The sequence below is a fragment of the Chamaea fasciata genome, unplaced genomic scaffold (genome assembly GCF_029207755.1).
Source record: "Chamaea fasciata isolate MVZ Bird 193981 ecotype frontalis unplaced genomic scaffold, bChaFas1.0.hap1 SCAF_6, whole genome shotgun sequence".
NCBI classification, from domain to species: Eukaryota; Metazoa; Chordata; class Aves; order Passeriformes; family Sylviidae; genus Chamaea; species Chamaea fasciata.
Window position 1 is genome coordinate 47,854,476 of NW_027094091.1, and position 12,874 is coordinate 47,867,349.

Below are 12,874 nucleotides of genomic sequence, written 5' to 3' on the forward strand. Positions count from 1 at the left end.
TAAATAAAACCTATAAATAAGGGACAACAGATGGAGACAAGTACCAAGTGCTGGTTAGTAGCCTGTAAAGCACTTTTGATGAACAGTTTTTGTTGGGATGCTCCTACAAGTTTTTATGGAAGTAAGAGGCAAATAACCAAGTAGGGGGAGTGGAGAAGCGGAGTTGTAGAGACATTTGCTGGAACAGGAACCAGAAAAAAGGAGCAGCAGTGTGAGAAAAGTATGGTTGAATTTAAGCAGTGTCTGGACATGGAGGTCTGGAGTTTGTCCACTGCTGGGAGCCAAGGAAATTGCTGTAGCAGCCTGGTATGCTTTACAGACTTGAGATACTGTCTCTTCAACAAGTGTTAGATACTGTGAATTCAAACGTCACAAGAGGAGGAGATGACAACGGCTCAAGTTGGAGGAGGGATGTTCTCTTGCTTAACAGAGAACAGGATGATACATTGGAGTCCTGAAACTGATTTGAATTGGAGCTGCAGCTTTATTAGTGCTCAAATGAAGCATTCTGCCTCCAACCAAGATCCCATCCTTTTCTAAATCATTCCTTCTTGGTTGGTCCCACCCACCCACCCTAGTGAAAAGCTTCTTGTGCTCTTAAACACGTATTTCAGCTAGAAGACCTGCCTCTAGCACAGCCTTATGTGCTCTTGTTTTTTTCTGGGATTCTGCCAGTGAAATTCCCTGATCTCCTACAGACAGATGGCCAGCAGCCAAGTTCAAAATGTGTTTTACTCTGAGCCCATAAACACGTAGCCCTGTTAAATGTGTGCAAAGCAAAAATTTACATGGGGTTCTTCAAGGTTTTGTGTTTTGTTCTTTGGGTAGTGGTAATGCAGTGGAATTTGGGAGTGGCATCTGTGACATGCCTATTAACACTGAGAATGTCTTTGCACATAGGTCTGGCTGCCCAGTTCAGTCTACATGTCATCTCTCTTGGTGGTCTACTGAGAATTGAATGGTCTGTAGCACAAGACCTTTTCTCTTCTCTTACTGTTCTCTCCAGAAATACTTTAATGTCTTTGTTCACGTTCACAATGAAATTTTAAAAGACATTTAGGCACTTAAAGACAGAAAGCACTTGACTAGGTATAAATTCCATGGACTAAGCAACTCTGATTTTATAGGACTGGATAGACAGAAGCGTATCTTAGCAGAAATCACTGCCAACCAGATGTCATCAAGTGAGGCATATCTATGGGAGAAGATGATGATGTAACAAGGCAGTATTGAGAGAGAGCAAGAAGGAATAAGGAGGGGAGACATGAGTAAGTGACTTGCAAAACACTAGAGGAGAGTAACACCATGGAAGGTGGCCTGAGCAGAGTGAGGTTATGAAGTAGTTAGTAGACTACAGCAGTAAAAAGTCAGCTTCCATTTCCATCAGAAGTGACTGTGGAAAGGAAATAGAAGATTACACCAGTTACAGAGTATTTTTGGCTTCTAGGATGGACAAAATTCTTTATTACATCAAAATAATTAGAAAAGTGTTGAAAGCTTTTCCATGCAAACATATTGCCAGGGATTTAATTTGTTAAGGGATTGATAGGACCACACCATTGCAAGTGACAGAAGTGGTGGCAGTCTCAAAGGCCAGCCTGTTACAGTTTGATGTGCACAGCAGGTGAGGGCTGTAAGATCAAGAACTGCATGGTTGATATATGGCAGTGTAGTGTTGAAGCAGAATTACTGTGGTGTTTCATCTCTCTGTACACGCCATGGCAGTGTTCATCTCTGCCTCATGAGGGTGTCCCACAAATGGACTATGTTCCTCTTGTGTCCTGTTATATCATTGTCCGTCAGGATTGTAGAGGTAGAATTGTTTATCACTGTGAATATGCCGATATCACAAGGTTATATTTAGGGCTGCTGGCACATCTCTGTCATGTCTTGAAGGGGTTGAATTTGGAACTAATGTGAGCAAAAGAGTGCCTTTTAATATAATGTTGACAAGTCAAGCCTGTTTTTGGTTTAGAGGTCCTGGTTTAAAGATCCATGTGTTGAAATTGTTTTTATAACTGTTCTTTCATTATCAAAAAATGCTCATAGCCCCTGCAGTTGATGGAGGAAAAATTTGCCTCAGTTAATAATCTAAGTATTGCAAGAGCTACCTACTGAGATAAATATGAAATTTTCTTCTCCTGTCATAAATATGGTCCTTTTATTCATTGTACCTTTGGGTCTTAATTAATGAAGGGCAGGAGACAACTGGTTTGCCTGCTTAGTGTGGTTGTGAAATCATAAGGTAGCAACTATGGGCAGCTAATGTAATAAAGTGAAGTTTACCAATGACTTTGGAAGTATTCAGTGAAATCAAATTGCTGAAGATTCTTTAGGAAAATTTAAAAAATTAATGTTCTGAAACCTGTGAGTGAAAATGATCGATCTTTTTTTTTTTTTTTTTTTTTAATCTTTTTAACTTACAGATATTGATGATGTCAGGAAGCACAAACCGGGTTATCTTGAGGCTACAGTTGACTGGTTCCAATTATATAAAGTACCTGATGGTAAACCAGAAAATCACTTTGCTTTTAATGGAGAATTTAAAAACAAGGTGAAATTAATGTAAAATTAAAAATGCATCATTCTCTCATGTGGACTCTGTAATACATCATAGAATTTTTGGAACTGTAAAGGAGGAGGCTTAACAAAAAAGATTTTGATGGGAGGGACTTTCACATACAATTTATTAGGCTAGGATTAAATAATGTTTGCTGCCTTCCATTTTGTTCAGGGAAAATGCATAGGTCATTAAAGAAAGTCTGAAAAAAAGTTTAGTCCTAATCCTGATGAGATTTACACATGCATCTGTGTGGTTTTTAGGTGTTTTTCAAAGCATTTTCATTCTCCGTGTCAGAGTAATGAACCGATTGTCTTTTCAGGTGTTTTTTCAGTCCTGTTGGCAAATTTTTCTGACTTTTTTTAGGGGTACGTAGTTTAAGACAATAGGTTACAGATTTTTTCATACTTGGTGTTTGCTCAAGGCATACTTTTTTCTGGTAAATCTCCAAAAACATTTGAAGTGTTTGGCTTGAAGAAATTATTTTCTTTTTTTTTCTTTTTTTTTTTCTTTTTTTTTTAAGAATAAAAGGAGTAGCTTTTTAAACTACTTACAGTAAAAATGGCTGCTGTTCAAAAGGAGATTGGACCAAGGAACAAACCTTATTGAAGGAAATATCTGGATTTTTCCAGAGACATTGGATGTGTTTTGAGTAAAATTGCTTTGCAGCTTGTGTATTGAATGCTCTGTGTAAATTATTCTTGGCAAAGAATCACAGTTTTCTCATGAATGATGTCCATGTGTCAGCCAGTTCAGCCTTGCAGGGTGCTATCAGAGTTACATAATGCCTTCTAACCAGCACAGGCAACTTTACATGTTTTATTTAGTTAAAGAAATGCCCTGACTCCCCTCTGTTCTAAATCCATCAGTTCTGGAGTTGTAAGGCTTGACGTCCTGATCTCTCTCCCCTGTTCTCCCAGGAACTGCTCTTAGAGGTTTTCCTCTGCTGCAGAGTGACAGTGGAACAGTGTATCCCTGTCAGGCCATTGGAGTTCAGCCTGGAGGCACTAAATGCCCTGAGATAGCTGGTTTGAAGCACTTAAATAATTCTCAAGCATTTCTAGAGACCCAGGATGTGGCGAGGCAGCTGTGGCTGTGCTCCAGCAGCTCTGGTGAAGTTCACAATGTTCCAGTGGCACTTTCCCAAGTCACTCCTTGTTAACAAATGTGAATGTTCAGCTGACAGCTTTTTGCAAGTCTAGCAGTCATCATCTGGACACCGAGGGCTTATTTTACTTTAATTTTTGGAAGCTTTTTCATCCTAGCCCCACCCCCAATATTATTTTTGTTACAAGCAGAAACTGTTAAGCAGCTGACGTGTTATGTTCTTGCAAATGCTTGAGTATATGATTGGGCATTAATGAAGTAAATGCAAATTATGCCTCTAGAGGGGAAACCCAAACTCTGACCTGCATCTGTAAGGGTGGAGTCATAGCTCACACACTTGATCCCATTTAGAGCCTGGTACAATTTTCTACAGCAGTAGGGATCTCCTTAGCATCTAGTGCTGATTTCATTTCTTTCATGTAGTGTTCGTGTTTTGTGGCTGCAGACTGAAGGAAAGTCCTGAATGTGTTGCCAGTATATTTGACAAATAATGAAGTTTGTTTCTTTACATAAAAAGGGTGTTATATTCTCCAGAAATTCAATGAGGCCTCAAAAGCAGTGTGTTAAAATAACACGTGAAATAGTATGTTTTAATAAACTAGTTCTGTGGCTTTTTTTTCTGTTTAATAACATTTTAATTTACAAAACTTTCCTTGTTGTAAACTAGGATTTTGCTGTTGAAATTATTAAATCTACCCATGAGCACTGGAAAGCTTTGCTTCATAAAAAAGTTGATGGAGGTACTGTAAAGTGGTAAGTATTCAGTCACATCCCTTGCTGTTTGTATTGTGCTATACTGTTGCTATTCAACAAGTTGCAGCTGACCATGAACTGCTTAGATTTTTTTTTAATTTGAGATGACAGGAATATTCATGGGTTTGGTAATTAATCGATAATAAAGCATGATTGACTAATTGCACGTTGTATAAAGATGATGATTTACTGGTAAGTGGTTCCAGAAATATATTGAATACATAGATGTGACATTCATTACTTCAGCTTTTGAGATATGGCCCCAGAGTGTTTGTTGAGAATTGTTTTGGGAGAATCTTGGTCCTTTTGTCACTGTTCATTCTGTTGTATTGGGGAATTAAAGTTCATGCAGTTTATTCTGTAGGACCTTTAAAACTCCTGATCAAAATCATTTTCAGTGTGAAAGGATACAGATTCATAGGGGAACATTTCTGCCAAGGATGTGGTCCCAGAGTTTGTCTGGAAATACTACGGATATCTGCTGCTTTATGTGGCCTGTTTTTCCTTCTTGTTAGATGTGGGAATACACAAGACAGAGAGTAAGACAGGCTTAATTAGCATAGCTAGTCTGGTGACTAGGATGCCATGGCAAGAACAAACAGAACTTTGAGCTTATGGGAAGATAGGATTAAATCTGCTTAAGGGAAGAGATACAATCAACCCCCTACGATAAAGATGTTGTAAAATGCATAAGTTGCTTGTATGATCTTTTAACCTCATTTTTGTAGTAGAAATTATTAACCTTACTGAAATGGTATATAAGTTCTTGGAAAACCTGAGTAAAATCGAATTCTGATCACGAATCAGTCTTCCCGTCTCTCCATCAATCGCCGATAGTTAGATATTGCAGGTAGGTTGCTGAAGTAACCTGCAGTTATTTCTATCATCTGCCACAGAGTCTGGCCATCCTGCAAGGCACAAGACATGGAGTACACTAACATTGTCTCTGCCAGCCATCTCGGTGTTCCTCAGCTACCTCAGGAAGTGTCAATTTAATTCTACTGACTTCTTGGGGGGATTTAGCTTCTTGACTGTGGTCCTCTGCACTGTACCCAAGCCAGCAGCCAGAAGCAGTGAGTGTGAGCACTGCTTGCATTAATACAAGATACAAAGCCTAGACATCTCCTCAAACTCAAACAAAGAGCACCGCTCCACACACCTGTTCCTTCCAGCATTATTTTGTGGTTTTGGCTTCCTTATTTCTTGCAGATACACATTTCTGAGCTCTGTATGTGACAGTGGGTTTTTTTCATAAGTACTTAATTGTGCGTAGCTCTTTTCCACTGATGGATAAAGCTTGTTTTTAATTTTATTTTTCAGCACAAATCTTCTGGTGAGTGGCAGCCCATTTTGTTGCAGTGAGGAAGATGCCCGGTCGATTGTGCAGTCAGTAAGGATATTTACTTTTTTTTCCACCCTTTTTTTTTCTTTCAGTGATTAATTGTAAAAGATTGTTCAGAGCTCCAAAACTGAAATAAAGCAGCTAAATTGAAATAGTCCTTCCTTAAACAAAAATTTAAGTAAAAGGAGGAGGAGAAGGGTTATGGGGGAAATGTAAGTGTTGTGATATAAACCTTTCATTGCAGTGGTCCAATTGTGCTTTCTCAAAGGTTCATTACTTTTCTGTTGGAGTTTTTTTGTTTTGTTTTTTCTGCTTCTGCAATGCTGTTTCTTCTGATCCTGAATAGCAAGATGGACTGCTATTTGTATCTAGCCTGCTGTCTTCTCTGTCTCCCCTGTTGCCATGAGTTACCACCCAGTGTTAGAACTCATTGACTAGCTGACTGTAGTCCCTAATCACTAAACAGATCCTTTGTTTGTCTACTTGCATAATTAAATGCAATGCTTTAAGAGGGGAGATGCTTGTTTGAATGTTTCTTAAAGAATACGTGTCATATTCTGAAAATTAACATAAAATTAAAACATGCAAGTTTCCTGTTCAGGCAGGAAAAATGTCCTGCAGGTTTGATGCTTTCATGTGCAATTGTTAGTGGAGGAGAATTTTTTCCATTTTAAAATATGCTAGTTTGGATGCCAGAAATTAAGCAAGGTTACCAGAATTTACATGGAGAAATGGGGCCCCAAGTATTACTTTTTCTTTTCTAACATAGGCTGTGGTTGAGCCTGTGCTCATGACCACATGAGGTATTTTGTGTGTGTGCATGGCTGCCAGAGCACCCAGTGTTTTGCCTCAACAGTCATTAATTATGCAAGTAGAGATGTCAAAGGGCACTCCATCCACTGTCTGTACAGTTTACATTCCAACAGCATTTCTAACAAGAATGTGTTGTCCTGGATGCTGTTTTGTCACAATGAGACTCTCAATTGCAAAGAAATGTTGGTTTAAGTCATAAAGATGTGCCAAACCAAACTTTTTCCTATTCAGATACCTTGCTTTCAGCACTTCTTTAGAAGTATCTCTATGTTGCATTTGTGAATGTTGATTATGAGACTGTAAATTTTAAATGAAAGAAAAACTCATTTTGGAATTCAGATATGTTTTTAGACATGTCAGTCGCAGCTATAAGCAAGTATTTACCTCTGTACTTTCAATTTTACAATAACTTCATAAGTCTTTAAATGCAACTAAAACTTCAAGTCCAAATGTATTTGAATGGTGACAAATATGCAAAGGAATATTTCCTTTTGTATTCTCTGCTTTTTTACTTTGAGGCATGCAGGGTTAATAATTATTAAATCACAAGTGTGCCTTATTTTGTTTCTTTTTTTTTCCCTTGGTTTTTGGGGAGGGGCGGAAGTTAGTACTATCCGTTCATAAAATAGATACTTTGTATCAAACTTAAATACATTTTTTATTTGAAAGCTTCCCTTCTTACCAAATGGTATCACTTCCTGTCTTCTTTTTGTGCTTCACATTCTTTTAAGTGATAGTGTTTTTGTGAAGTACGTTTCCACATACTCCTTTCCATCTTTCTGTTTCAGTTCAGTCTAAGTATTTTAATTATGTCTTTGCAGGGTGCTGCCTTTTGGTGCTTTCCAGACAGGGAAAATACGTAATACTCTATTATAAATACTGTTCATGCTGCATGCAGTTGCCAATCAGAAAAAACTAAAAAAAGTAAAATGGCCTTGAAATAGGAATCATGGACAGTTGAACTCTAAATATAAGCAAGGAGGTTGACATGCACATTTTAAGCAGGTATCTTTTTGTCTAGTACACTACACTGCATGCTTTGGTTGTCAGACATTCATCTCTTTCACACTGAAGTGAAAGCACGTGAGTGTTGGCTGCAGAATTTTAATGGCTGTGGTGATTTCAAATGACAGCTGCCTGTGTTTGCAGATGGTTTTGTTTGGTTTTGTTTGGTTGGGTTTTTTTTTTAGTTTAGACTAAAAGCAGATACTTTTTCTTCTAATTTATATCCATCTATTAGTTCCTGGATAAAAACAAAATTTTGAAAGTTGAAGCAGAGATCTTGTATGCAAGTACACTGAGAGACATATTTCAGCTACTGCAAAATTTCTGAGCTATTTCTGCAGTGGGAGCTGGTTCCCTACATTTCTTTTTCCAGCAATAGATTTCAGTTGCGGCATTTTTGAATGACTGATTATTGCCTTAAATCAGATATACTGAGTTCTCAAAAAAACCCTGGAACAAAATTAAAAAAAAAAAACAACAAAGAAGACGCCAAAAGGCAGCACTCACTATAGCTATGGAACAGTTTTCATGGTGAGCAAGAGAACTGTAACAACCAAATGAAAAACATTCAAGTCCTTGCCAAATGCTTACGAAGTGTGCACTTAACAAAATTTCCTATAGATTTTAATTGGGTGTAGTCCCGTTGTTTTCAGAATTATTTGACCTTTTGTTAGTTTACAGATGAGGAACTAGAATGGCTTGTCTGGGTTGGGGAATTTCCACTCCATTGAGTGAGTTTCTAGATGGTTGGCATGTTTACTGTCATTTGTACTGGGGACAAACTAAGAATGTTTCCATAGCAGGTGAATTGCTGTGACCAGTCAATTCCAAAGAGATAGAAGATAATCTGTGCATATAAGAGCATATATTGAACATTTGAACCAGCTAAAATTACACCAGATGCCTGCAACTAGAAATCTAGATGAATTTTAACCCTACATGGTGAAAATTTCTAGTGTTCTCTAGCCTCTGAAAGTTGTTTCATCTGTCTGAGCTCCAGTGTCGGGGGTGTATGTTGCACACTAAACCCAGGAGGAATAGAGCTTTGTAGATGAATGTGTTAGTGCTAAGATACACTGTTTATTTCAGGCTTTTAAGTGTTGCCATCTGTAAAACTGACCAGGACCGCCAAGCTTTTGTTTAATATTAATCCTAAGAATTGCGCTGTGAAGAAGCTGCTGAGGACTTTGCAAGTTGGAAAATCTCCAAGACAATCTATATATAGTTAGTAGATCAGTATTTCTCAGACTTAGCACGTAATTTTTTCCTTATAATACTGGAAAGTGAACTAGGAAAGCTTTGCTAAATGATCTTTCTTTTGATAAAATGCAAAACAGTGTTTTACAGGGAAAATATTTGAATTTTCCTCATAATTTTAAAAAATCTCCAATGAAATTTGAATCTGTATATTTATTGATGTGTTTTGAATAATTCAGATCTAGGCAGGAAAGATTGTTGACTGCCTTTCTCCCTACCCACTTTCTGTGAGGACATTTTCATTTGGGATTTAGTAAAGGTAGAATTTTCTGTACAGTGGCCAGTTGAACAAAAAGGTTGGTGAAGTTGTTACTCTGGGGTTTGTCTTTATTAATTAATTTACTTACTTGGTTTTTAAATGGTGTTCCAGGTGAAAATGTTGTATAGGGAAGAGATTCCTGGTTCAGTGGGATGAGATTTTGATCTGGTCATGCTGGGAAAGTACTGAGTCCTTATCTCAAGCATTTTGAGCAGTTATCCCAGAAGTGGCAGGCACCTGCTTATAAATGTTGACCTCTGGTTCTCCCTGTCTTATGAGATAAAGCTTGGGTTTTGTTGGAAAGAGAGAGGATATTCTGGTGATATGACCTGGTTTGTTTGTCGTACTGGTACCTCCTTTCAGACCAGTCACATAACCCCACCCCCAGGCAGGTAAAGTGGAAGAAGAATCCAGCTTCTGTCTCTCCTCATGGGCTTTGTTCTGCTCTTCAGTGTTTAGAGCCCTGTGCCTGCTCAGATGCAAGAAGGCTGTGTCACACCAGTTCAGCTCAGCCTGAGTGCTGCTGTGCCAAGGAAGGGCAGTGGAATATTTAGATCCTCATCATGAGGCAGGGAGATTCCAGATGTGTTTAAAGTGTCGTAATTTTGTGCTTTAAATTACAGGACAAGACAGGCTGTGCACTCGTGTGATTGGATAGTAGCATATCCAGTTTTGGAATGTCAGACCTGAATTTTAAAACAAATAGTCACTTTCCACAGAACTGAATTATTCTGTCAAAATGGATTGTAAAAGAGTGTCATCACACATTCATTTTAAATTGTTTGCATGTATTTAATGTAAATTATATGTGTGTGTATATGTATGTATTCACATGCATACCTGACAGTGAAACATAAAGTAACTAGAAAGGCACTTTTACTCTTTAGATGTAAACAACAAATCCTGTTATTCTCAAAGATGATACAGTCATCAAAAATCCCCTTTGCATTAGGTAAAGTGTTAATCTGTCACTCATTGTTCATGTTCTTATTTTGTTATTTATAAGCAACAAAGATATTTGTACAGTGGGGGTAAGTAATCTTAGATAGAATATTGTTCTGTGGGGGCAGCAGAAAATTCTGGTTTTATTAATATCTCTTGACTTGACCATTAAAATACCTTTGTGTTTGGGTGCTATCTATGAAACCTTAAGTAAATACTGTGATGTTGGTTTGGGGTTTTTTTTCTATCTTTTTTTTTTCTCTCTTTTAGGCACCAGCGTTAATGAATGGAGATTCTGTTCCCCCGGAAGGTACCTTTATTCTCAGATGTCATATGACTTCTCTTAATTGCTGGGTTTAAAAATTGACATGAAAACTGTTTTGTTGCAAAAAGGCAGTTTTGTGTATATGAAAATTATAATAGTTATATCCTGTCATACGGTATTGCCTGTCTCCTGTTAAATAGAACATGAACAGAAATTCATGGATGCTTTGTGGGAGAAGATTACTTCTGAGTGAAAGTGTAGTTAACATAAAAAGATAAGAGGAAATTTTTCCCTTACTGGTCATGCAAGGCAAATTCATGACATTTATCCTTTTTAAAAGAGATAAGTTGCTTTGCCTTAGTTTTTGTCATTCCTCACAGTTGCTAACTCATGAAATAAACAGCTCCTTTTCCTAAACTTGGCATAACCATGCCTACTTTTCAAGTGTAAGTTCTAATGACAAAATTTTATCCTTTCACTGTTATGACTGTTTTTCCTGTTAACAGAACATGTGTTTTTCTTTAAGAAATAAGAATGCATCCTACATTTCCAGTTTTAACTACTTGAAAAAAGATTTTTCTACTGGCAGGAACTATAGAGAAGACATATCTGCTTTTTGAGATGGAGGGAGTTACAGAAATACTAAGTTAAACTTAGTCATGAGCCAAGTGCCAACTTGTTTGAGAAGCAACATCTGGGTAGCCCATGTCATGGGAAAGCAAGTAGCATTCCATTTACCTTTATATGGCATGCCAATAAGTAGCATTTATTTACCACAGTATTAGATCTCAGACCTCTGGCAGGCAACTGAAGATAATCTGCCTGATTTGTGATGTTTTCCAGGGATGGTCACAACAGTGCTGTAACTTGTTGCAGGATTGGTACAGCCAAGCTGTTAAAATGAACAGATATTTTGAGGCCATGCTTTTCACAGGGTGGGGATTAGAGCTAACACAGCAGTATTATTATGGGAGGGAAGGTAGCTGAAAGGGCAGAATGTTGTTTTTTGAAGTGTTTGAGTATGATTAGTTGTATAGAACTAATGTCACTCTTGTATTTTTTTTTGTTTGTTTGTTTTAGTTGATTCCTGGTACTTTTTTCCCAAGTGATCATCAAGGTCTTCTGAAGTTGCATCATTAAATCTTAATAATCATCTCTTTCTTTGAAGACCAGCAAAAGCACTGATTGTTGGATTCATGTTGAAACAACTTTTCAACTAGTGTAAACCTTCTCTAATGTAAATAAACACTGCCATTATAAAATGAATGTTTTCTTTCTATGTCTGTGTAGGGTGGAGCAGAGGGAAGAGGAGGGGCTTGCTTGCTTGTTTGTTTCTGAATCTCAGAACTGCGGAACTGCTCTTATCCACTCATAAAGCGTACTAAATGAGATGAGAGAAAAGTTGTCTTCAATGCTGTTCTCCATATTTTGGAATAATTGAGCCATTGGCAGCATTGGGTGTTAATTTCTGTCTCAGGGCTTTTCTGGCCACCCTACTGTAATCTGTTTGAAGTCAACAGTAATCATTATGTAAGAGGTTTAGGAGTTCACCATATTCTTTGACGGGTGACTGTTTCCTAAGTTGCATTCACTCTTGTGCCCAGTTGTCTCTGCCGGCCTCAGAGATAGGAACAGGGCCTGCTTGCTTTAAAAAAATTACAGCATTCCTTCCAAGATTAATTCAACTAGCAAGGACTAATGCCATAACAATTGAAGTAAGGATGCACGTGTGCTCTCTGTTCTACATCCTGTTTTGATAACTTGTGTGTTTTATCACACAGGAAGGATTTTCCTTATGGAAACCTTCCATTTTTAGAACTATGTATGCTTTTGATAATTACTTGTTCAATGAGCCAAGATTAATAGAATGTACAGAACTGAGCTTTGTGCTTTCGTGGTGCAAATATCTGCCTTTTTTTCCTACTGCAGGATTATGTCTGGCCTATCTGTACCACAGTGTTCATTAAAGACAAAAAAGGCAGCTATTAAGTAGAAAGAGAGGAAATGATAATATAGACAGACAGCTTTATCCAGCTTGTTACTGAGACCAAAGGTGAGCATTGTCTGCTTTGTCCGATGACGGAAACAGAAGGTTAGTGCTGCTGGCATAGGGTGGAAATGGAAGACAAAGAACTGCAGAAGTTACGCTGTGGCTTGCCAGAGGGGATTAACTTTTCCTTGCAAAGAGTAAGTTTTTAGTAAGAAAGGTATGTCACTTTGGGAATGTCTCTGGTATTAGGATACAATTTCCCTTCTTTAGACTCCTCTAGTGTATTGTTTAGTGTACCAGCACCAGTCACTTTGGAGATCTCAGTCCGGGCGTCAGCACTTAGGAGGAGATGAAGTTCTCCCATCTGCATAGAGTTTTGCATTGTTTTATACCCAGGGTTTAGGTGTGATAGGAGAAATGCACCATAAACCTCAGATTAGGGGCTACTTTTATTTTTTTGTAGTCAAGAGACATGTTGCATCCAACATACACTTAGAGCAATGATTTTCCATGCTTTTATTTTATACTTCAGAATTCTAAGTACATGCAGCATTATACCCCCCAGGTTTTCTTAAACAGAG

The 12,874-nt window shown here is 37.9% G+C and overlaps 1 protein-coding gene across 1 annotated transcript in view; it reads left to right on the forward strand.

Moving 5' to 3' along the window:
- PPA2 (inorganic pyrophosphatase 2) overlaps positions 1–11,608 on the forward strand; it is a 35,190-nt gene extending 23,582 nt beyond the window's left edge. Inside the window, exons 8-12 of the mRNA XM_066186287.1 lie at positions 2,427–2,554; positions 4,335–4,420; positions 5,741–5,810; positions 10,309–10,348; positions 11,384–11,608. Of these exons, the coding sequence (XP_066042384.1) occupies positions 2,427–2,554; positions 4,335–4,420; positions 5,741–5,810; positions 10,309–10,348; positions 11,384–11,412 (353 nt within the window). The 3' untranslated portion in view covers positions 11,413–11,608. The remainder of the gene's footprint in view (positions 1–2,426; positions 2,555–4,334; positions 4,421–5,740; positions 5,811–10,308; positions 10,349–11,383) is intronic.
- The last annotated feature ends 1,266 nt before the right edge of the window (positions 11,609–12,874 follow it).